Source organism: Dermacentor albipictus, chromosome 6 (genome assembly GCF_038994185.2).
Source record: "Dermacentor albipictus isolate Rhodes 1998 colony chromosome 6, USDA_Dalb.pri_finalv2, whole genome shotgun sequence".
NCBI classification, from domain to species: Eukaryota; Metazoa; Arthropoda; class Arachnida; order Ixodida; family Ixodidae; genus Dermacentor; species Dermacentor albipictus.
In genome coordinates, this window is record NC_091826.1 from 111,414,921 (window position 1) to 111,439,701 (window position 24,781).

At 50.0% G+C, this 24,781-nt stretch overlaps 1 protein-coding gene across 2 annotated transcripts in view; it reads left to right on the plus strand.

The window, feature by feature from the left end:
- The first annotated feature begins 328 nt into the window (after positions 1-328).
- The window catches only part of LOC135913292 (uncharacterized), a 50,017-nt gene continuing 25,564 nt past the window's right edge, over positions 329-24,781 (plus strand). For both annotated transcript variants that reach the window (XM_070520929.1, XM_065445877.1), the window contains exons 1-3: positions 329-638; positions 7,855-8,032; positions 24,192-24,563. In XM_070520929.1, the coding sequence (XP_070377030.1) occupies positions 334-638; positions 7,855-8,032; positions 24,192-24,563 (855 nt within the window). In that variant the 5' untranslated portion in view covers positions 329-333. The remainder of the gene's footprint in view (positions 639-7,854; positions 8,033-24,191; positions 24,564-24,781) is intronic.

Genomic DNA, 24,781 nt, shown 5'->3' on the forward strand with positions numbered 1-24,781 from the left:
TGTTTCACTTCTTTCCTGGCTTTTCAAGCTTCTTGCAATGAGAAGGGTCATTGTGTTGTAGAAAGTTAATTTACCATTACATTTCAAATATCTTTAGCTTTAGTGTCGCTTCAAAGCTTCACCATGTATAGATTCCAACAAGGTGCACTTAAACGTCGCATTTCTTTAAGAGATTTATCCATTTCAACAGCCGGGCTCTGGGATAATCCCGCGTAGTGGGTCGACGCTGTTATACGGGAAACAAGCAAGCAAGCAAAAGTCCGGGAGGCCAATTCGCCACCCCCCTCGTGCCTACATTCTTCAAGGAAGAAGAAGAAGAAGAAGAAGAACAAAATGGAGAGCACGCAAGCCTGTGCGTTGGACCTGATCGTGTCCCGTCCCTACCGGCTCTTCCGGCTCTCCCGGCGTCCTCTAGTGAGAGAAGCACTCACGGACTCTTCGAGCACGGGGTCCGTACTTCACTACAGCGCGTTCGTGGCCCTCGTTGCATCGCTTATGTCCGCTTCGCTGCTGGTGACGCCCGCTGTCCTGCTCCGGGTGTTGGGGAGCGCTGGCTGCGGCGCCCGATGCTTCTCGCTCGAGGAAGACCTGCTCGCCTCCATCAACCACAGCGTGCACCCGTGCGACGACTTCTACCGGTGGGTTTCGGGCGCGTTGCATCTGATTATGCGCGTTGACTTATTGTGGACGATGCCAGCGCAATATATGCACCCGCGTCACGCGCATAAAACTGGGCCACGAGCACTTTCGTGTCCCTGTTTTCGAAGCAGAGTCCATTTGTGCTCATTTACTTGCGAGTATAAAAACAGCAGGCGGAGGAAGGTGTCTTCGCAATCGTAAGTTTCCTGGGGACCCGCTGTGGCGGCTTGTGCATATGCGGTGCTCCTGCAGATCCCGAATGAGGTCGTGGGTTCGATTCCATCTCGCGGGGAACACAGTTCGATGTGAATGGCATCCAAGAAATGTTCACGCATATATGTTTAGGGCCACATTAAAGGTGCGATAACGCAGTCGTCCGACAGCTCTCAGTTTTGTCATTGTAACTGTGAGTAAAGAGACCCGAAACAGACCCAAAAAGCTGCACTCTCGGCGCACATTCGAACTACCAAGTTTCAATTTGAAATCACTGCTTCTAGTCCCCTCCCACCCACCTGCAGCAACCGCCATTTTATGGCTGTATGAGGCCAAGAAAGGAGGGGCCCCCGCTGGGTCATTTCAGATCGCATCGGGCGTCTTGCTCCGCCCGTTATGACACCCAACGGCCCAGCAAGGGGCCTCATCGTAGAATAGCGCGCCCAATTCGTTCACTAGAGCGAAAAAATGTAAATGCATATGTAAAAACAACACGATGTACGGCGGTCATGGCGCATGACGCTCCTGCAATCACTTCCGGTGTTTGCACTATAGAAAAGTATGGCTTTCGAGTATGAGGTCGAGTTCTGGTATTTCAGGGAGTCGTTTAAGGTGACGTCAATTCATTTCATCACCATTTAATGTTGCCAGACTAGTTTGCGGTTCAACAGCGAGATAAAACAAACTAAAATACAATAATTTTACTGCACCAAATGCGCTCGAATTTCGCCAGAGTGCCGTGGAACGTTCCGGGTTCAAAATGCAATGCATAATGCAAGCTGGAAAGTCTGTACGGCCCCTTTACGAAGCCCCAGGTGATCATAATAAACCACGGCCTTTCTCGCAAAGGGCAAGGATTCACAAACGACGGGTTGGTGACTCGGAATATGAGCGGGCGCAACACTTCAAACATTTAACGACCTCATTCTCCCGTAATTTATGTGCGAGTTGCGGAGCTGTAGCAAAATTCGAGCAGCATTGGTAGAACAGGAAGTGCAGCAAGACAATTTTCGTAGGTCATAAAAAATGGCCTTTCGATGTTATCGCTCTGTTTTTGCGATTATTACCTCGACGGGAAGGGCGCATGCCTCTCGCGCAAGGAAGCTGCGGGGTACGCAAAATGATTCTGTCGTGGGCCAGCGGCGGCGACCAGAGACCAAAGCAACTCGGGCATGGAGGAAGGAAACTGAGGTGAGGCCCTACCCCCTCCGCGCGCTAGGAGAAAAGTGGAGGAAGTGACGTAGTAGGTTCTCCTTCGTTTTGCTGTGTTTTTTATTTCATTGCTGTAGCGGCCCCGCCTTTCGAGCCACAATGGCGGCTTTGTTATTGTTCTGTGCGCTCACACGTGTTGCTCCGTAGGTTTCGTACCGTGGCAGAGGCGCCGTGCGGGCTGGTTTTCGTTGGTCTCCGTGTTTTGTTGCGCTGCGTTATCTGGACCGTCCTCTACCGGATGTTGCTGTAGCCAGGGGGGCAGGAGGAACTAAAGTTCGTGAAATGAACGCGCATGCAACGACGTACGCAATGTATCGCGCCACGGCAATGGCAACGGACGAAGGAATAATCGCGGGAAGTTTTGCCCTCTTTGGCGGAATCATGCTAACGTGCTAACGATTGTTTAGTACTGCTGCGGAGCGCGCGGGTCCGAGCAGCACGGTTGCGCGCAGCGCGGCGTGGTTTCGCGAAAAATGTAAACAACAGAGGAGAGCTGGCCGCATAGGCGGAGCAAAGCCATGAGCAACGCCAACTTCCGGCTTCACTTTCGCTTCACAAAGAGTTACGTCAGGCCCTTTCCTTAGTTTCCTTCTTCCGTGAACACAGGCAACCATGTCTCTACGCAGGTCACGGAGGAAGGAAACTAAGGAGAGGCCCTGACGTCACTCTATGTGAAGCAAAAGTGAAGCCGGAAGTTGGCGTTACTCATGGCAATGCTCCGCCTTTTGGGCCACCCTCCTCTCTTGTTTATATGTTTCGCGAAACCACACCGCGCTGCTCGTGGTATCGCGCGCTCGCTCCGCAGCAATACTAAACAATCGCGATGTCTCATTGCGTTGCCGTTGCCGAACCCATGTTAAAAGAAGTTCATAATGAACTTCGCAAATTGGGCCGTGAGGTCAAATCGGCTGCTTTTACCGGCTTTTATGAAAATAAACATGCCTCAAATATAAGGCCAACCAACTGAACTGTTCTCATTAACCACACGTACCGGCCGCTACCCAGCTCTTGCGTGTTTTTTTTAAAAGAAGGTCCCCTTTATCGCTGCCTTTTACTTGCTTTTCTCTGCTTAGGCTTCTTGGGGCTCTCATACGGTCTTGCGAGCTAGACGTCTGGCGATGCGAAAAAAGACGTACGCATTCTTACTGCACTGCAAGAACGCACTGGAGACACGTACGACACACCAACCCATTTGCGATCCATTTGGAGTTTATGAGCACAAACACATTCTCGCTTGAGGAATCGTCGTGCTTTATTGAACAAACTTCGGGTGGCCGCGCATCACTACGACAGCGCGCCGGCGAGGAGGCAGAATGTCATTTCTGACTCCGCGTTTAGGTTCATTGACTGCAGCTTGAGGTGCCTTCTTCGCACGGTAAGTGAAGCGTCACGGAACCAAAGTTTTGCGATAGCCGGCGCACTATGCAGAACAGTACGCGCATGGAACCGGCCCACCTGCGACCATGGAACAGCCGTTTGCTATGTTCGCAGGTACGCTCTGTGGAGCCTTCCTCACTCTTGCGGCGCACCCGCTGACCTTCCCTGCGCTTCGCGCGCGCACAGATAAGGTACGCCTGCGGTAGGGGGGATTATTTCCTTAATAAGTCAAAGCAGCCGCTTCTTTCCCATCTCCCCGGATGAAGAGTCGACTGGCCGGCGCACGGTGCCGAACAATACGCGCGTGGACCCGGCCTACGGGGGAGCATGGAATAGCTAGCCGTTCGACGTGTTCGCAGGTGTACGTTCTGTGGAGCCTTGCATATTCTTGCAGCGCATCCGCTAACCTTCACTTCCCTGCGCTTCTCGCACGCACAGATGAGATAAGCTTGTTATAGGGAGGATTCGTTCCTTAATAAGTCAAAGCAGCCGTCCAGGATGAAGAGTCGACTGGCCATGAGTGCTTTTTCTGCGTTTCTTTCCCAGCGAACGATGTGCGAAAGGCACCGTTTTTTCAGTTTTCGTTCCGCGCACGGGTTTTGCGGACGCTTGCCTAGGTAACCGCTCATCCAATGCCTAGTTGTTGTGTGCCAGGATGCAAGTCGCGCACGCCGAAAAGTGGACCGCGCATATCTTTTCACGTGTAAGTAAATTTCCTTATGTGGTTGGTGTTTTATCGGAGGAAAAGCTAGAATTTATGATACACGCATTCACATAGCGATAATAATTCTATAGTTATAGCACAACAGTAAAATCTTTTATTCGCACAGTATAAGTTATCATCTAATACATATGCGCGTGATTCTTCATTATCAGGTTTCCCGGTGACACCGTTCGTGCCGCAAATGCAACTTGCGCTGTCAAAAGCAGGAATGACTGACCTGCAATGCGTTCACTGTACAGATTCTGAAACGCATCGGTTTCGGTCTGCGATGGCACGTTAGCATGATTCCGCTGAAGGGGAGGCAAAATTTCCCGCGGATATTCCTTCGTCCGTTGTCAGTGCCGTGGCGCGGTACATTGCGTACAGCGTTACATATGCGCGTTCATTTCACGAGCTTTAGTTCCTCCTGTCCCACATGGCCACAGCAACATCCGGCAGAGCACGGTGCAGGTAACACAGCGCAACAAGACACGGTGAGTAACGCAAACCCGCCCACATAGCGCCTTTGCCACGGCACGAAACCTACCAGAGCAACACGTGTGAGCACTCAAAACCATAACAACGCCGCCATTGTGGCCCAAAAGGCGTGGCCATAGAGCAAAAAATAAAAATAATGAAGCAGCAAAAAAAAGCGAACCTACGACGTCATTTCCGCCACACTTTTCTCCTAGCGCGCGGAGGGGGTAGGGCCTCTCCTTAGTTTCCTTCCTCCGTGACGCAGGTGATCATCGGATCGACAGCCATGTTGAATAAGTGGTGGCGCCGCCTACAGTCGGCGAAAGTTGCGAATACCGCCGCTACAGATGGTTTATACACTACTGCTAGAGGTCTATACTGCTACTACATTTGTGCCCATTAACGTCTCTGGTCACTACAAAATAGACAATGGACGGTTTGCAAAGTAGTGTGCGCCATCCGGCGCAGAACCGGCAAAGCTGCAGCGCTCTGCGTGCGAGAGTATGTGGCTATGCAGAAGGGTTGAAATCTGGGCCAGTTGGTACATACTTGAACGGAAAAACCAGTCAAAAACACAAAGGACAAGAGGAGAAGTTCACATCATAACGACTGGACTATCAACTGAGGTTTATTAGAATCGGTGTAGTCCCAGCATGCGTGAGCACCACTCCTCCCTGGGGTCAGATAACGGTGCAACCTTGCCTCGCCATTGCAATGAGTGTGGTTGTTATCCTTTGTTTAGCAATGTGACGATTCTTGGTAGGGGCAAGGGCAAAGAAGAGCGTGAAATCCTGGAAGCGTACTACATCAGTTTATTAGGTGATGACTGCGTTAGTACAACCTCGGTGCGCTTACATGAAAAAGAATTTGAATTTGTAAGTCGGTCCCGATAGAAACGTTGCTTGTCTTTTCACGCTATGTGATTAGTGATGATGTGGTTGCGGATGCTCTGCTGGCCTTGCTGGGACTACACCGATTCTAATAAACCTCAGTTGATAGTCCAGTCGTTGTGATGTGAACTTCTCCTCTTGTCCTTTGTGTTTTTGACTGGTTTTTTCGTTCAAGTATGTGGCTGGAAAGCGAGTTTCGTCTCTCGGCTTCTGCCTCGCCTCTACCGCGGCAACCGCGTATGTTCAATGCGGCAAGAATAATTGAAGACGCCGTCCCTCCGTTTCAGTTTTCATACCTGACGTGGGCCTCCGACTACTCGAAGCGTACCATTAACTGATCGCGTGCGGAAGTATCTGCTTTCTAAAACTGCCCCTATTCAACAGGCTCATCGAGGCTCGGCAATAAAAAGATTACGTTAAAAATGTCGTATATTCGGAGGTTGCTGACGCCAGCACGGGACTGATGCAGGCGACATGAACTCCTTCAAGAGAGAGCGGAGTGCACGTCCTCGAAACACACTGCCGATGTATCGTGTCAACACTTGATTTCGCGGGCTGGGCGCGCACAGCGACCACCGTGCAAGGCGGCTCACCTTGTTTGCTCTTTGCTGCGACAAAGTATGGAGAGAACCCACTCTACGTTAATTTAACCGCGACCTAATTGCCCAGACGCTCAGATGCTCAGGGAAATAAACGCTTTATGACTCGCGGCGTTTTCATTGCAAGCGCCGTCGGCTGCTGCGTCGACAACCCGGAGCTAGACCTGCCGGCTCGAGCGATCGGCGGCTGCCGACAAAGTCAGCGGGTTGAGCGTGATGTTCCGCTTAGGAGAGTTTACCGTAGTAATATGACCCATGTGTAACAAAGCAAAATTTCACAAAGCTCTTTGTCTTATTACGACGGTCCTTTTTTCGCGTATAGTAAATCATGGGAAAGTCTCAAACGGCGTGCCGTTCTTTCGACCGCATGCACTAACTGCCACCGATGAAGATGGTAGGCCTTGCTCCCTGGCCGTGGGTGTCACCGGTTATGAAGAAACTTCTACTAGTAATTGAACGCATAGTTTTTTTAGAAATCTTTAATGTATGCATGAATATTAAGAGGCTAAATGAAAAATACATTCGGATATCTGTACACCGTCGGCATAAAAGAGCAAACCAGGCGAACTCCGTCGCACGGTGGTCGCTCCGCGCTGCCCGTCGACGACACCAACTGCCCTCGGATGGTGTCTTTCGGTCACTTCAGTGGCATAGCACTGGGCGCTGATTGACATATGAGGCGCACATTCAACACCACTTTATAATATTTATTACAATTACATGTCAGCGACAAGCGAGTGACACCAGTGCGCTTTCACAAGCGCTGTCCGACCTCGTCCATCTCGAGCTTTCCACATTTCCCGCAAAATGCGTCTGCGTTTAAGGGCGTCTCGAAGCTTGCAGGCCGAAATGAGCTCGCAGCGCTGGCATATGACGATTCAGTAGCCGCAAGTAGCGCGATGAGAACCGGCTGTTTTAGAAGCGAGCAAGTTGCGTGCTGTGATGGCATCACCGGCCGTCGGTTATCCATGCTGCTTTCCTCTCCGGATAGCTCGTCTCGGACGGAAACCGAAATAAACTCGTGCTCCCTTTTGCCAGTGCAGCAATTTGTGCAGAATACGCAGCACAGCTTGCCGGCTTTTTCACGAAAATACCGCGATCAAAACCAATACAAAACGGCGTCTCAAGGCGCACTAAGGCTGCGTTGGTTGTTCGTCTGCTTCTCGTGCCTAAACATGTAGAGGGCGCTCGTGACAACCGTGTTCGTGCATGCGCAACAGTATTTTTGCAAACCGTCCATTTCTCTATTTCAGAAGCGCGCTGCTCACCCCGGCACATTTGCCCTGCAAATGGCGGCAGTGGTCATCGTTCAAATGAAGGCGAAGCCCTAGCTGCGCACTTTGGGGCCCGTGTCCTGCGAAAGTTTTCATTATCAGAGTTATACGTATATATATTGCGTGCGATAATTCGAGCAAACTGCGCGTCAATGCACCGCTAGCTTGCGAAAATGACTGGCCTCCTCAATAGTTAGGTAAACTGCCTCGCAGAAAAAAAAAAAAGCTATAGCTGAGAATTATGAAAAAGGGTCTAGTAAGAAATCGAACAACACACGCTGTCTAAATACCCACACTGCAGCAAATGTGGGCCTTCAATCGCATAATTTCATCAATAAAGCGAACAGCTTTCTAAAAAAATTTGTTCGGCTGTTGGCTCACATTTGCGGTCGTCGTCAGTGGTTGCTTCCGTATTTCGCGAGTGCCTGCGAAGTCTTCGCACGCGGCCGATCAATGCTGGCGTCGCCCAGGCACGTGTGCGGCGGCTGGGAATCGGTGCGCAAGCGACGCCACGACGTCCCGCTGTTCAAGTACCGACGCTACGCCGACCGCCAGGTGATCAGCACGCTGCTCGGCCGCACTGTGCCCCGGGCTCCCAAGAGCGCACTCGACAAGGCGGCCGTGTTCCTGCTCCAGTGTCTCGGACAGGTACGGTGACGCGCTGCGTGTCAAAATGTCGGTGGATGGGGAGATTACTCGGGCGCCTTTGCTATTTCTAATGCAATTGAATGGGTATGTTCTCGCAAAGCTACATTCGAGCACTGAATCTAATGTTCAATCTTTTCTCATCGCGAAACGAAGCGAAATATACACGTTGCCCGATGTCCGCTTGATAAATATAACATTATCTGGTATTCTTTTCTCATATTATTTCATGCACAAAGTGCTCTTCCCAACTGTAGTTTCGGTGAACAGAACAACTTTTAAATAAGAAACAACAGAAAGAAGACGGAATCTGGTACACTCCATCAAAATGGTAGTAATAAAACAGAAATTCAGAGAACTTCACAGTTCTTAACTAGAAAAGTACAATACTACAGAACCGCACATCGTTGTAAACAGATGCAGAAAGTGTGAGATTGTCCAAATAAAGAATTGCCTCAATATAAAAAATAAAATCGCAGTTTGTCGAAAGGCGCGACGTTCTTATTGAATGACTGGAAATTATGGAATACAAGGTCCCTGCATTAGCTCAGCAACTGCTTCATGTACAGAAGAGTTCCCATTCCTTTGAAACAAGATACCTTGGAGCACTCTCATATTGCATCTGGCTCTTTCCCTGCAAGACTCCGATAAGGGTTGCTATCCTTTATATTCGAACCAAAGCGAATATTCGGCAACTTCAAATAATGTATTCTCTGATCGAATACCAATCGTACAGCAAAGGCTGTTGGACTCGTTCCAGATAATTTATGTATTTGCGGACAGCTGTTATCTATTTTAGTTTTGCTTAATACCGTTAGAAACCGCCTATGGCAGGGGCACAAAGGGACCGTTGCAAACAAGTTTCGCAATGCAAAATATCATAAGGAGCCTTTAAATCGATGAGCACTGTTAAATGTCTTTGTCCTAAAGGTGTAGTTGAACGTAAAGGTTATTGCGAAGAGCTATGAGAGGGAAGTGGCTTAAGGCGACAAGTATTCATTGAGGTCAAGAGCCTGTATGTTCAGAGTGTATAGTTCAGATTGTTTCATAGAGGAACCTTTCATTATTTAGAGTGCGAATATTTCATGCAAACACAGGGTGCTTTTACTGCACACTGGTGTTGACGCGAGCACGCTGCCTTTTACAGCCGTTTAATGTTCTCGAGCGATTGTTTTGATGATTTTTTTTCATTATGGTCGTAATTAACGAACTCTCTTTAAGTTGTCCTGCCTAGAACCTGTAAAGTAGCCCCTATTTCATTGAAATGGAAGTTTTCTAGTACGTCGATTTGTTTCAGAACATTGAGCAAACTCCTTACGCTGTTACTAGAATACGCTGGGGATAGCTATTGGGTTATTGAACAATTAGTTTGCTACAAGAGCTGTAGATAACCTACAGATTTCAAACATTTATTGACTTGTCATTTAAAACATGGCCTTTATTTCCTCAGGGTATGGAATTGCTGTCACTTCTCGTTCTCCCAGGCCAACGGAGAAAATTTGTGAGCCTTTCAGAGAACGTCTCTATCACGGCAGGGAATGACAGTTTATCTATTCTATTTTCGTCGATAATTATCACCCAAACAATTAAAAATTATTCACCCCCCCCCCATAACATCACACCATTTTTTAAAAAATAACTTGGTGTGGTTTAGTTAATTCAGAACACCGCGAAGACACACGTATACCGTTTCCGAACACTCTGGTCGCACTATGAGCATCACTGCAAAGAAAAAATACACACAGTTTCTAATGGAGAAGAAAATTGGTGACGTGACCGCTTTGTGATGGCAAAGTTTCGTGGATTTACACACGCACTGCAGTGCCGCCGGGACAAATTTTTTTTATGACAGAAGCTGTATCTGACGAGACAAACTTTGTCGGGAGGACAGAGCGTCCCGTATAGGGAGTATGCATTAACGTCATCTAGGTCTCCATATCGTAGTACATCCAGCATCGTAAAAAGATGTGCTTTGTCTAGATCGGCTTATTCTCCAGCAGCACAGTGGAAGCTGTGAATAGATAAAAAAAGAATTCCCGTTCGTGGCGTGATGTCAATACTCTCATAGTTACAGAAATTTTTATACTTAGCTAACTATCACAGGCACGTACCCAGGGGGCGGCGCTCCCGGAGCCCCCCCCCCTCCCCCCCCCCCCGAAGTTATGCAGCTTCTGTCGATGAAAAGACTTCAAAAACAGCAGACGCACCGGAGGTATCAAGTATCAAGGGGGTGAGGTTACCTCAAGCCGTGTCTGTGGGGATTTCTTCCCTCATCCACCTCCATTTACCACTCCTCTGAACGTGTAGTGCGTGTAAACGGAAATCAATAAACCAAATCAAATCAAGTACGACGCCATATTGAAAAGACCGCGTGACGACGATATATTTTTTTTGCGTCTGTGATTGGCTCGCAGAGTAACACAACTCTGCGCGGTACGTGTGCGTCGGTTGCCAAGTGCTATTTTTTTAGACGTATTTTACTATAGCAATCTTTATTTTACACTTTCGCTTGTTTACGTGATCTTGGCAGTGACCTTCCTGCGCTTCTTTCCTGCGTGAGTCCGTTTGATGTGGTACCTTGTTTGCCAAGTAAAGGAGAGGTGTATCTCACAGGCGTACCACATGTACCTGTACCTGTACCTGTACCTGTACCACATGTACCTGTACCTGTACATGTACCACAGGCGTACCACATACACCTTATTTCATTTCTCTTTGGTGGGTTTACGTGTCTTTATGGTGAATGATGGGTGTTATTCACAGCTGTAGTAATAAAGGTACCCCGCCCCCTCCCCCCCTTCATTTCCATAGAAAAGTTACCTCCCCCCCCAAAAAAAACAATATCCTGGGTAAGTGCCTGAACTGTCGTGTAAAGGCCGAACCACGACATCAGAAATGAACAGCGCTGACGTCACAGTGTTCTCGATAAGCGTGCAGCGCCCTGCACTGAAGCTGCTCGGTCGGTTTCCCAACAGTGCGCAACGCAGCACGGGAGGAAACTCCTGCTGCTCAGACAAAACAAGGCTTTCTCTGCCAACCAATGAGCTTTAAGCTAAACAAAGAAAAAAAAAACTCCTTGATGCTAGCGAAGTTGAGGCCATGGAGGCAAAGCACGTGCAAGTAAGAGCTCCTGAAAGAAGTCTTACATTTTCAGCCACGTTAGTGTACGCTTGGGAACGAGAAAACAATAATCTTCTGGACACCAGTCAATAAGAACGAAATAGACCTCTGAGTGCTAGACACTGACTTACCTTGTCGCTTTTTATTCCGTGCGTTCGGGTGATTGCGCAACCATCGCACGTGGAAGCTGCGCCGATTGAGTTTCTTTTCCCAAGAAATCAACGGCGCTATCGAACGCTGCCGGAATACCTGGCGCATTAACCCACATGCGGCAGCTCCACCCTTGTAGTTTCCCACCTCATTACGCAGAAAATAGTGGGCGAGTATGCCAGCTAGACCATGGCGGCTGAAAAAAAAATTCATTGCCATTCCAGAGGAAGCCGCCAGGGGGCCAGGTAGTGCGTACGTGGTTCAAGTCGGCTCCATGGACAGTTGCTTTGTCTGGTGGAAACAGTGCCGATTCATAGAAATAAGCGATGTGATCACCTATCGGAAGTCCCAAGGATCATCTGGATTACAATTTTATGACTAAGTGCACTTTTGGATGTTTTACGGCCGCTTTTATGTCAACCGCGTCTCCCACCTAGCTAAGGGCAATGCGAGCGTTGACCAAACGCGGCGGCTCGGCGGCTGCCGAAGCCCCCGGCGCCCGCTTCGGAACCCCGCTGCGGAGGCACGGTGACCATGGAGATGTCTCTGCAGGGTACAGAAATTACCCGCAAAGAATTGAGAACAGCGGATTGGATCACGAAAGGGGGAAAACATGTCAAGGAGCTACAGGACCTTGCGAGAGGCGAACGGCGAGAAAGCCAAAACAACGGCGAGCGGGTGGAACGCGAAACCGCGTTCGGGGAAGGCAAGAAGGCGGCAGCGGCGAACGCCGCGTATAAGAAGCTGGGGCAGAAGATCGCGGAGCGTTCAGTTGCCTCGAACCTCGCGCGATTACCGACGAACGACTACAAGATCATCGTTCGGCCGAAGAACGGGCTGGCGCTCGCAAAAGCTCCGACTACCAGGCTGAGTGCGGCGGTGCGCATGGCAACGCAAATTCCGTGGGTTAAGGGGCAAGGAAAGGACGTGCTGATTGTTAACGACAAGCAAGGCATCCCGATTTTCAGCACCCCAGACATGGACACCGTCTGAAAGGTGACCAAGATTAAGTCTATCAATGTCGAAGACAAGGACTACGAAGTCATGGCGTACCTTGCGCCGCACGAAGACAACGGGCGGGGTGTGGTGCACGGCATCGACCCGAGATTGACAATAGAGGAACTGACAGATGCCTTCGGTAACCCCAGGAACCCACCTATACTGGGCGTTAGGAAGATGGGCAACTCCAGCTCGGCAATCGTCACCTTCAAAAACGAGACAGTGCCGAGGTGGATGTACTGTTATGGCGTACCTCTGAAGTGTGTGCTCTACAAGAAACGCTACGAGGTGTGCTACCAATGTGGTGAGCTAGGACTCAGGTCGGACGTACGTGTCAGCGAAAAAGTTCAATGTCGGAGATGCGGAATGACTTCTCCAACTGGGGATCACGCATGTGAGCCCAAGTGTAAGTTGTGCGGCAAATGTCATTTGAGAGCGGACCGGAAATGCAAGGAAGCTTTCAGGACGCCGATATCTCGCCGATAAAGAAGAGGCAATGGGAGGCCAAGCTGCGCTTGTAGGAGGAAGAGCGGTAGGCGAAAGGGGCCGAAGTAGGAAGCAGCAAATGGGAAAAGAATCAAGGCAGATCCAGGAGTCCGTCAAGACAGCGGAGCAAGTCAAGAGGGAAGTCAGATTCCTTCAGCGACTGCCGCAACGGCAGGAAGGGGAGAAGCAACAGAAGGCCGGACCCGGGAATGCGGGGACCTCCGGCAGCGCTGTCGGCAACAATCCAGCGTGATCCACGTCGCTGAACAGAAAGGTGGGTTGGGCAGGCAGGGCCTCCCAGGATAAACGCGATGAAGAAATGTTTCAGACTAAGGAAGAGAATCGCATGCTTAAAGAACAGCTAGCGGCGATGAATAAGCAAATTGAGGAGCTTAAAATAGCCCTTAATCTTAATACAGCACCTGTTAAACAACCGCAAGTGTCGCAAAAGCCAAATATAGAAGGATCGGAGGATCAGATAGTGTCTCTGCCCCCTGCTGAAAAGAGGGCGAAGGAAATGGAGAAGCCCATGATAGACAAGGATACAGAGACAGTGATAGTCATTAAAATAGCGAAACTGGATGAAAAATTTGAGACCAGATCTGGTCAGGACGATGAACGGTGCAAGGTCTTCGAGGAACGCATGTTGGGGTTGTTTCAAAATCTGACACAGCAATTGCATCAGCGAGATAACAATCTCACAGAGCGACTGCATCAGAGGGATAATAAACTCATTGAAGAACTTAAGGCAGAATTTGCGAAGATGGACCGGGCATATGAACAGCTTACCCAGCAAGTATTAGGAAATCAGATTAATCAGCTAGTTGGCAGTCACGGCTCACAGATCCAGTAAAAACACCGTTTGGCAATGGAACTGTTGAGGCTTCACGCGCAAGCGTGCGGTCCTACGGGAATTTTTGATGAACGGGGATCGACCGGAGCTAATAGCACTACAGGAATGCGGCATAAAGGCGAAATTGTCGGGGCACAAATCCTATGTAGGAGAAGGCGAAAGCACGCAGGTGACCACCCTAAACGTCCTAAACCACCCTAAAGGCGAAACGTTTCAGCGGGTGCAGCATGACACCTGGAGTGTACAAATCGACAACGTTCTCGTAGAACTAATGCCGCGAAGAAAGAGAGGTGGTAGCTTGTTTGTGTTAAATGTCTACAACTCTCCCAGACAAAGAAAATTCGACTTCGGGAATCTCTTTGCGACGACGCGACGCAAAATTAAGAAGAAACCGCTGTTGATAGTGGGGGACTTTAACGCTCACTACACGGCATGGGGATATAAGCAGACTTCGATCAAAGGTAGGAAATTATGGGACGACATACAAACTCATATTCTGGATTTAATAATCGACCCGATGCAGCCTACGAGGAAGCGAACTAGTGTCGCGTGTGATGCGACACCCGACCTCACCTTGACGGGCAGCGGCACTAAAGCCACGTGGTGCAATACAAACGAAGAATTAGGCAGCGATCACGAAATCATAGAAGTGGTGGTAGAAGAGGCCCGACAACCTCCTGGAAAAGGAGGGTAGAGGCTGTACATTGGGACTTTTTCAGGGCACTCAGTGAGGACCCGGCTCCCATCTCTAATATTGCGGAGCGGAGCGAGGGTGTAGTGCGCACTGTTAAAGACACCACCGAAGCGGTGGAAATTGAGGGGGACAACGAAGCGGTAGACAGGAGATTAGTTAATCTCTGGAGGAAAAAGAAAAGGCTGGAGGACCGACTTCGACAGAAGAGATGGGATCGAAATATCAGGAAAAAGATAGCGGTTTCAAATAAGGAAATTGAAGAGCACGCAATCGCGCTCACGAAGCAAAATTGGGGGAACGTCTGCGATAAGATGGAGAGGAATATGAGTACCGCGGGGACATGGCGACTTCTTCGCCACCTCTTAGATCCGGATAGCACAAAGTTAGCGTGCAAACAACAGCGGGAAAGAATGGCGCATCAATTTGATGGCACTAAGAAGGAACCCTTAGAAGAAGTTAGGAATAAGTACATCAATTCCGCCGGACCTGAATCCCTCGCGGACTACGGAGGGGCAGAGAAATGGAAATTAGACGCCCTAATCTCCCTGGCTGAGGTCCGAACGGAGATTAATTTGGCTGAGGACTAAGTCAGTGGCAGGGCCGGATAGAGTGAGCAACAAAATGCTCCGTAATTTAGACGACAGCGCAATTGCTACCCTCGCAATGTACATGCAGGGGTGCTGGGAGAAGGGGACGATACTGCAGGAGTGGAAACTCGCCAACCTCATGTTCATTCCCAAGCCGGGTAAAAAACTGGGCTTCCAGAACCTCAGGCCTATATCGCCCACCTCCTGCGTGGGTAAGCTTATGGAGCACGTCGTTCAGGCGCGGCTCAATAGGTACATGGAGGAAAATGGACTGTATCCGGAAGCATGATCGGTTTTCGACCGAAGCTGTCGGCATGCGACATGATGCTGCAGCTCAAAGACCAACTTATAGACAAGCAAACGCGAGACACGAAAATGATCGTGGGTTTAGATGTGGCAAAGGCATTTCACAACGTGGGGCACGTGTCCATCTTAGAGAACTTGAACTCGCTAAATGTCGGGAAGAAAGTGTACGATTACATCAAGGACTTTCTTACCAACAGGAAAGCCACTCACAAAATAGGGGAAGAATCTATAAAGAACATTGAACTGGGTAACGTGGGGACGCCGCAGGGCTCGGTTTTATCACCTACCTTTTTCAATCAGACTCCCCGAATGGTTGGGGGAAATTGAGAATCTAAACCACACCATACACGCGGATGACTCAACACTATGGATAAACAAGGGCAGTGACGGGCAAATTGAAAGCTCACTGCAAATTGCAACTGACATCATTGAGGAATACCTAAAACCCAGAGAACTCAAATGTTCGGCCGAAAAGTCGGAAGTACTGTTCCTGATGCGCCCCCGGAAAACGACGGCTTCACCAAAAGCGCGAGGCGGGCATCCACCTGTACGTCAACGACGTAGAGAGCCCCGCGGTTGACAACATCCGCGTCCTCGGGCTGAGGATTGAGGCAAGCCGGAAAAATTAGGAAACGCTTGCTAGGTTAGAAGCCAGTTCAAATGAAACGTGTCGTCTCATCAGACGAATAGCGAACAGGCACGCTGGGATGAAGGAGGCGAATCGCCTGAGGCTAGCACAAGCCTTCGTAATCAGTGGGATAGTGTACGTGGCACCCTACCTCAAGCTCAGTTCTGTAGAACGGAACAAGCTCGAAATCATTATTCGAAAAAGTGTCAAGGTCGAGCTCCGACTCTCCCCGAACACGCCCACCGACAAACTTATGAAGCTAGGTGTGTCGAATGCTCTCGAGGAACTGATTGAGGCTGCCGTTACCGCGCAGCATCAAAGGCTACTTGGATCTAAAACAGGGAGGAAAATTTTAGAGAAATTAGGCTACTAGCCCAAACATGAGCAAGTGCGCTCAAGAGACATACCCAGACAGATCAGGGACAAGATGAAAATACCTCCGCTACCCAGAAACATGAACCCTGCCTTTCACGACGGCAGACGTAAGGACAAGGCAGAGGCATCACAAGATAGATATACTGGTCGACAGGACTTCTTATATACGGACGCTGCAGAATATGATAGCAAAGCGGGACACGTGGCCGTGGCGGTGAAAGAAGTTGGAACACCGGTGGCGTGCTGCACAGTCAGTGGCGTCGAGACGGTTGAAGCTGAGGAAGTAGCCATAGCCTTGGCCGTCAGCCAAAGGGAGGGGGGGGGGGTAAATGTGGTCATCAGCGACTCAGAAAACGCTGTGAAAAATCACGAATCGGGGAGGATGACGGAGACTGCCATCCGTATATTAAACAGGGAAGGAGGACCCAGGCAGCTTGTTCTGCTCGTTTGGGCACCAGCTCACCAGGGACTTAGAGGGAAGGAGGAGGCTCATTCGGTCGCCCGAGTTCTCACTTTCCGGTCGACAATCGAAAGCTCCAAAATCACCGAGACAATAAACAGAAGATAGGATATGCGCGCATACCAGGAAATCACAGTACACTACCGACTAAATCGACAAATTTACCCGGGAGTGGACAAAACGCTCAGTAAGAAAGATGAGGTTATTTGGAGGAAATGACAGACGGGTTTTTTTCCAAACCCCGTACTCTGCAGCAAGTGGCATCCAGGAGTATTCAGGTCAAAGTGCAAATTCTCTGATGAGGCAGCAAATCTGGTTCACATGGTGTGGACATGTCCGTCTAAGCATGATAGCTCGCGCACTCTAGAATCCTGGGAGGCTTTGCTCCGCAGCCCAGACCCCAACGTCCAGAAGGGCATCATCGGTCAAGCCCTTGCTGCTGCTGCTGTGTCTCAAGGTATTCCGGCCTACGGCTAGGGGTGAAGGGGGAGAAGCATTTCTCTCCTGACGTTCACTGACTGGTGTTTTTAATAAACTTGTCCCTCCTTACCATTCCACTTTGTGAAGGTGGATGACCAGCGAAGCTCTGTATAGTGATGACTATGTTGATTTAATTATGGCGATTACTATACTGATTGAATACAGACACGTACACGTGACTTCGTGATTCTCCCGTCTTTTATTTTATTTTGTTACTGTCACGAGGATCCCATCCTCGTCGCCAGGGTCACGAGGATCCCATCCTCGTCGCCAGTGTCACGATGATCCCATCCTCGTCGCCAGTGTCACGACCCACCCGGGTTCGTGAGCAAGGGAGGGCTCGAGTGGCACGAGGATCCCATCCTCGCCGCCAGTGTCATGATCCACCCGGGTTCGTGAACAAGGGAGGGCTCGAGGCACCTTCCGATAGACGGACGCTCCACAGCATGGCGATGCTGAACGATGACGACCGGCGAGCAGCCGTGCTCGTCGGTGTTTATTTAGGTGTGGTGACCAATGTTGCCTGCCGAGCTTGGCAGGCCACCGAACCTGGCGGCGAACGAATATTATACCTGAGGGGGCGTCACATGCCTGCTACAGTTACCATAGTTATCGTTCCTTTATCGTCACTATGGTAGACGGCCATGGGCTGAACGACGATGCTGGAAAGATTCGCTGCCGTTCTTCCTCGGACGGAAATGCGGCTACGCGACGGTCCAGGCCCGTCGACCGATGGGCGCTTGGCGTTTCCCGCCGCCTTCACGCTCGTAGCCGCTTCTTTTCACGCCGTCGCTTTTGGAGTGCACGCTGTTCTTCCTCAGTGCGTACATTACGCGTCCTACCCAAAGCACGGCCAGGATGCTACTGCCGATAACGTCACTAGGCGGTGTTGACGCCGCAGTATAGAGGCGCACACATAACGTGGGACTATAGGCGCGCCATTAGCATTCATAGTCCGACGTTATCGACGCGTGGGTGAGCGTCGCTCGACGCCAACACGTCGGAGAGCTGCACTTAGCTATATCGATTTCTTGGTCTATGCCAACCTCTTCTACTCCCGCAGAAAGGTCGGAACCCTAGCCATATACAGCTTCGCTATAAAATAATAACGAACCTTCCCTTACCGGAAAATGCGGGTAAGCGAAGCTTGTCCTGCGTGCACCTGATCTTCGTTACGGTTAAGTAACTCACAGGTAAGGTGCCGGATTGCTTCGGCCTTCGGCTCCCTCATCTCGGGATCTTCTCGTTACCGTCGGATTGCCTGGGCTCTGGTGGCTCTGACGGCTGGATCGGCGCGCTGACGGCAAGCCCTTTCACGGGCGAGTTCTTGGCTTCAACTACAAACTCGAACTTTCCTTACCCTGCGCACTTTGCACTTATTCTTTCCCGCCCCATACCCGACACCCAAGTGTCGCTTTTGCCCTGTCCCAATAGCAGATCTCTCCCATATCATGTAGCAATGCCCATCAAAACTCCCAGCCGCATGCTCAAATCATTAATTAGTAGCGAGGAGCTGTGGGAGACTGCCCTTTTCATCATCAGCCTGGTTACGCCCACTGCAGGGCAAAGGCCTCTCCCATACTTCTCCGACAACCCCGGTCATGTACTAATTGTGGCCATGCCGTCCCTGAAAACTTCTTTATCTCATCCGCCCACCTAACTTTCTGCCGCCCCCTGCTACGCTTCCCTTCCCTTGGGATCCAGTCCGTAACCCTTAATGACCATCGGTTATCCTTCCTCCTCATTACATGTCCTGCCCATGCCTATTTCTTTTTCTTAATTTCAACTAAGATGTCATTAACTCGCGTTTGTTCGCTCACCCAATCTGCTCTTTTCTTATCCCTTAACGTTACACCTATCATTCTTCTTTCCATAGCTCATTGCGTCGTCCTCAATTTGAGTAGAACCCTTTTCGTAAGCCTCCAGGTTTCTGCCCCGTAGGTGAGTACTGGTAAGACACAGCTATTATACACTTTCCTCTTGAGGGATAATGGCAACCTGCTGTTCATGATCTGAGAATGCCTGCCAAACGCACCCCAGCCCATTCTTATTCTTCTGATTATTTCTGGCTCATGATCCGGATCTGCCGTCACTACCTGCCCTAAGTAGATGTATTCCCTTACTACTTCCAGTGCCTCGCTGCCTATTGTAAATTGCTGTTCTCTTCCGAGACTGTTAAACATTACCTTAGTTTTCTGCAGATTATTTTTAAACCCACTCTTCTGCTTTGCCTCTCCAGGTCAGTGAGCATGCATTGCAATTGGTCCCCTGAGTTACTAAGCAAGGCAATATCATCAGCGAATCGCAAGTTACTAAGGTATTCTCCATTAACTTTTATCCCCAATTCTTCCCAATCCAGGTCTCTGAATACCTCCTGTAAACACGCGGTGAATAGCATTGGAGAGATCGTATCTCCCTGTCTGACGCCTTTCTTTATTGGGATTTTGTTGCTTTCTTTATGGAGGACTATGGTGGCTGTGGAGCCGCTATAGATATCTTCCAGTATTTTTACATACGGCTCGTCTACACCCTGATTCCGTAATGCCTCCATGACTGCTGAGGTTTCGAAAGAATCAAACGCTTTCTCGTAATCAATGAAAGCTATATATAAGGGTTGGTTATATTCCGCACATTTCTCTATCACCTGATTAATAGTGTGAATATGATCTATTGTTGAGTAGCCTTTACGGAATCCTGCCTGGTCCTTTGCTTGACAGAAGTCTATGTTCCTGATTCTATTTGCGATTACCTTAGTGAATAGTTTGTAGGCAACGGACAGTAAGCTGATCGGTCTATAATTTTTCAAGTCTTTGGTGTCCCCTTTCTTATGGATTGGGATAATGTTAGCGTTCTTCCAAGATTACGGTACGCTCGAGGTCATGAGGCATTGCGTATACAGGGTGGCCAGTTTCTCTAGAACAATCTGCCCACCATCCTTCAATAAATCTGCTGTTACCTGATCCTCCCCAGCTGCCTTCCCCCTTTGCATATCTCCTAAAGCTTTCTTTACTTCTTCCGGCGTTACCTTTGGGATTTCGAATTCCTCTAGACTATTTTCTCTTCCATTATCGTCGTGGGTGCCACAGGTACTGTATAAATCTTTATAGAACTCCTCAGCCACTTGAACTATCTCATCCATATTAGTTATGATATTGCCGGCTTTGTCTCTTAACGCATACATCTGATTCTTGCCAATTCCTAGTTTCTTCTTCACTGTTTTTAGGCTTCCTCCGTTCCTGAGAGCATGTTCAATTCTATCCATATTATACTTCCTTATGTCAGCTGTCTTACGCTTGTTGATTAACTTCGAAAGTTCTGCCAGTTCTATTCTAGCTGTAGGGTTAGAGGCTTTCATACATTGGCGTTTCTTGATCAGATCTTTCGTCTCCTGTGATAGTTTACTGGTATCCTGCCTAATGGAGTTGCCACCGACTTCCATTGCACACTCCTTAATGATGCCCACAAGATTGTCGTTCATTGCTTCTAACTTCCTCTTCCTGAGTTAAAGCCGAGTACCTGTTCTGTAGCTTGATCTGGAATTCCTCTATTTTCCCTCTTACCGCTAACTCATTGATCGGCTTCTTATGTACCAGTTTCTTCCGTTCCCTTCTCAGGTCTAGGCTAATTCGAGTTCTTACCATCCTGTGGTCACTGCAGCGCACCTTGCCGAGCACGTCCACATCTTGTATGATGCCAGGGTTAGCGCAGAGTATGAAGTCTATTTCATTTCTAGTCTCGCCGTTCGGGCTCCTCCACGTCCACTTTCGGCTATCCCGCTTGCGGAAGAAGGTATTCATTATCCTCATATTATTCTGTTCCGCAAACTCTACTAATAACTCTCCCCTGTTATTCCTAGTGCCTATGCCATATTCCCCCACTGCTTTGTCTCCAGCCTGCTTCTTGCCTACCTTGGCAATAAAGTCGCCCATTAGTATAGTGTATTTGGTTTTCACTCTACCCCTCGCCGATTCCACGTCTTCATAGAAGCTTTCGACTTCCTGGTCATCATGACTGGATGTAGGGGCGTAGACCTGTACAATCTTCATTTTGTACCTCTTATTAAGTTTCACAACAAGACCTGCCACCCTCTCGTTAATGCTATAGAATTCCTGTATGTTACCAGCTATATTCTTAATGATCAGGAATCCGACTCCTAGTTCCCTTCTCTCCGCTAAGCCCCGGTAGCACAGGACGTGCCCGCTTTTTAGCACTGTATATGCTTCTTTTGGCCTCCTAACTTCACTGAGCCCTATTATATCCCATTTACTGCCCTCTAATTTCTCCAATAGCACTGCTAGACTCGCTTCACTAGATAACGTTCTAGCGTTAAACGTTGCCAGGTTCATATTCCAATGGCGGCTTGTCCGGAGCCAGTGATTCTTAGCACCCTCTGCTGCGTCGCAGGTCTGACCGCCGCCGTGGTCAGTTGCTGCGCAGCTGCTGGGGACTGCGCGCCGGGGTTTGATTGTTGTGTTCATATAGGAGGTTGTGGCCAAGTACTGCACCAGGGTGGCCAATCCTGCTCTGGTGAGGGAGTGCGTTACCGGTCCTGGTCACCGGGATCAGGCCACACTCCAGGCCTGTTTGTGCAATTTTATCAACACGCGGATTTTTTTTTTAATCCGGTGGAAAATTGCCGGCATCGGGATTCGAACCACGGACCTCTTGCACGCGAGGCGGGTGTTCTACCTCTACGCCACCGCTGCATAACTTGGAGACTGCCCTGCGCAGCTCCACTCCCACCCTACAGGACCGAGTCCGGAGGTGGGCTGAGGAGGTAGCGGAGGCCTACCACGACTGGTAGACGGACTTCTAGCCACATAATGTGGCGACGGACGCCTGCTGGGATTGGAGTACTTAGACCTCCCTCTCTCCCCCATGGCCCCTCCCCTTCCTTAAAAGGGGAATAAAGTTCACTCATTCATTCATTCTCGCCGCTGCTCATCGAATGCTGCCCATTCCTCGGGGGAACGCACCATGCGTGGCCGTCCCATCCGTTTTCCAAGACAGAACGAAGCGAAGCAGGCGCAGTGCGCGCGAAACCCTCTACTGCCCTTTCCCTCCCCGGCTGAAGGGAAACGGCTCTGGTGGCGCGCGTGGCGTGAGCGCGCGCCAATGCACCTGTATTCCTTGCTAATGACTCACGCTGCGGCGTCGGCGCAGCTGCGAACTCATCCAACCGCCCTTTCCCACAGCGGCTCTGCTCTGGGAGCACTTGAGTTTTTGCGAGACCAAGACAACGCCGCTTGTCAGTCAACACCAGCTTCGCTTGAAAAAAGTGAGGACTGCCACGTCAGGCAGGCTGAAATGAGAGCGAACGTGACAGCCATATAGTTGCATCTCTATGGTTGCATTCTCGGCCGCTTGGCTTGGCCGAACGGCGCTAGCTGTCGCGGCTCGGCGCGTCGGCTTCCACGGGCGACGGCGTTCCATGTGCTTTCTTCACGCATTTTCTATGCCGATCCCAGACAACAGCCCCCACCTGGTGGTGCCGCAGCGGATCTCACCGTTTTCAATGCAGGCGGCAGGCCGCACTTTTTTTTTATCCAGTGACCGTGGCCAGGCATCTCAGAACGCTAGTGTGCTAAGGAGAAATTTTGTGCTTGCCCCCCGCATTTGACACGCGTCGTCTCGAAATGGCGGAGAGAGACACGGCCAGCAAGACCGAGGGATCTCCAACCCTTTCACCATGGCCGATCTTGTCCGTCTTCACAAGGAGCGCAAGCACAGGAGATTGGGGCAAGCCGTAAGAGCCATTAGAGTGGCGTAGAGCAGTATCTGGCCCCATCAATAGGAGGGGGGGGGGTCATTTCTGTAGCCTAGTGCCGAAACACCATCTGCGAAACAAATGCGCCTTAGGAATAGGGAGCTAGCTGTAACTTAAGCATGTAAGCTTACTGATACGTGAATATATGTAACTTCTGTATCGTTACGTCATTTCTGTACCCGAACCACCGTTTGCAGCACACACAAAATGGTTCCTGTTCAAATGGTCCCACGATACGGCCTGTACCATATTTTTTTGGCGACCCGCGTCCATTATTGAGGTGTGCTTAAAACCGCTATCCACATTGTGAGTGCCCCTGCATATGATGCACGCAAGGGAGCACAGTTGAACGTCCGTTTTCGCGTGTCACTCGTGCCCTCATTCGCCAAAACACGGTCACGTGCGCTGAAAGCATCCTTCTTGCAGGAAATTCGACTTCACTGCTGCGCTTCCGCCCTCCGCGTCTCTGCCGCGGACCACCGCTCGTCGCTATTTGGTAGTCTGAAGATCTCTTGCGTGTTGATGCACTGCGTGTCATGTCGGTTGATGCAGTCTTCTTGCAGGACCTTCTTTTTGTTTGTTTCGGTTTCAGCAACGCATTGTCACGATTATTACCTTGTCATTATTGATCGTTCTGCTTCTCATCGCTGCTGAGTGGCGGCTATATCAGCGTACGCCGAGCAACAAATTGCACGAATCGGGCGGGAAACGGAAAACATCTATCAGGGCAGAACAATACAGTTAGGCAAATTGCGCTGTGCAGAATTCCTCAGCCATCTGTAGAAACTATTTCGGCGCGATTACCTTAAAGAAAGCAAAATTCTCATTGGAAACCTTGGATTATTTATCGAGTACAAATGCAGCAACTTCGTAGCAACATTTATTGAGCAGGAATCATTGTTTGCTCGAATATTTATTATACCTGTACAAACGTGTTGCTGCCGCCAACAACGTGGAATGAACGAAAGCGCACTGTCACCGCCGGATCGAGCGTGTTTACTGCAACCAACAGCAGTGGCTATTCTGCCTACCTTGAATGCTTCGGCACGCAGGATGGCTGAACTACCCGCATATTGAGTAACCTTTTTTGGAACATACTATGCTCGTAATATAGGTTTAAATTTGTTTTTCCCGACTACGTATAGACACTTCAATAGGGCTGCGAAACTTGCAGTCGATTACACTTTTAGATTCATCTGGCCACCCCAAAAGTGGCTGCCCACTGACCTCTCACGCTGCGGCGGGCAATTATTTCAGGGCATGCACGAAGGCACCTCGGACATGAAGCAATTCCTTCGGCAACTGGGCCTCAAGTGGCCGAACCCTTCGGCCTCGAGTCGCGCCGACCTGCTCCGCTCCATGATCAGGGCGTCGCTGGGCGTAGGTCTGCCGTTGCTCTGGGGTTTCCACGTGGGCCGGGACCCGCTGTTGCCGGCGCGCCAGAACGCCCTGTACATAACGCTCGACAAGCGCGTGCTGAGCTGGATGAAGGACGTCCTGAAACTCGCCCAACGCGGCAGGCTCCGCCTGTACCTGCGACGCTGCGCCGAAGTTGTCGGCGGCGCCGGGCAGTCGTACGCGCTCATGATTTCCGACGTCGCCGCCATCCACAAGGAGCTGGCCACACAGGTAGGCACTTGTGGCGTGGGTGCGGTGCAAGGCTTCCATTCCGCGGAGCTTCCTGTCACGGTTACTAGAGGGAACTGTGGCGCTAGTGTCTGCGGAAGCTGCGAACACGTAGGACCGTTCACCTGTGCGTGAGAATGATGGAACAGTGATGGGACGTGCGTGCATTTGGGTAGACTTCATCTTTCAAGTTTTAAATGGATCGGTGACTGCCTGTTGAT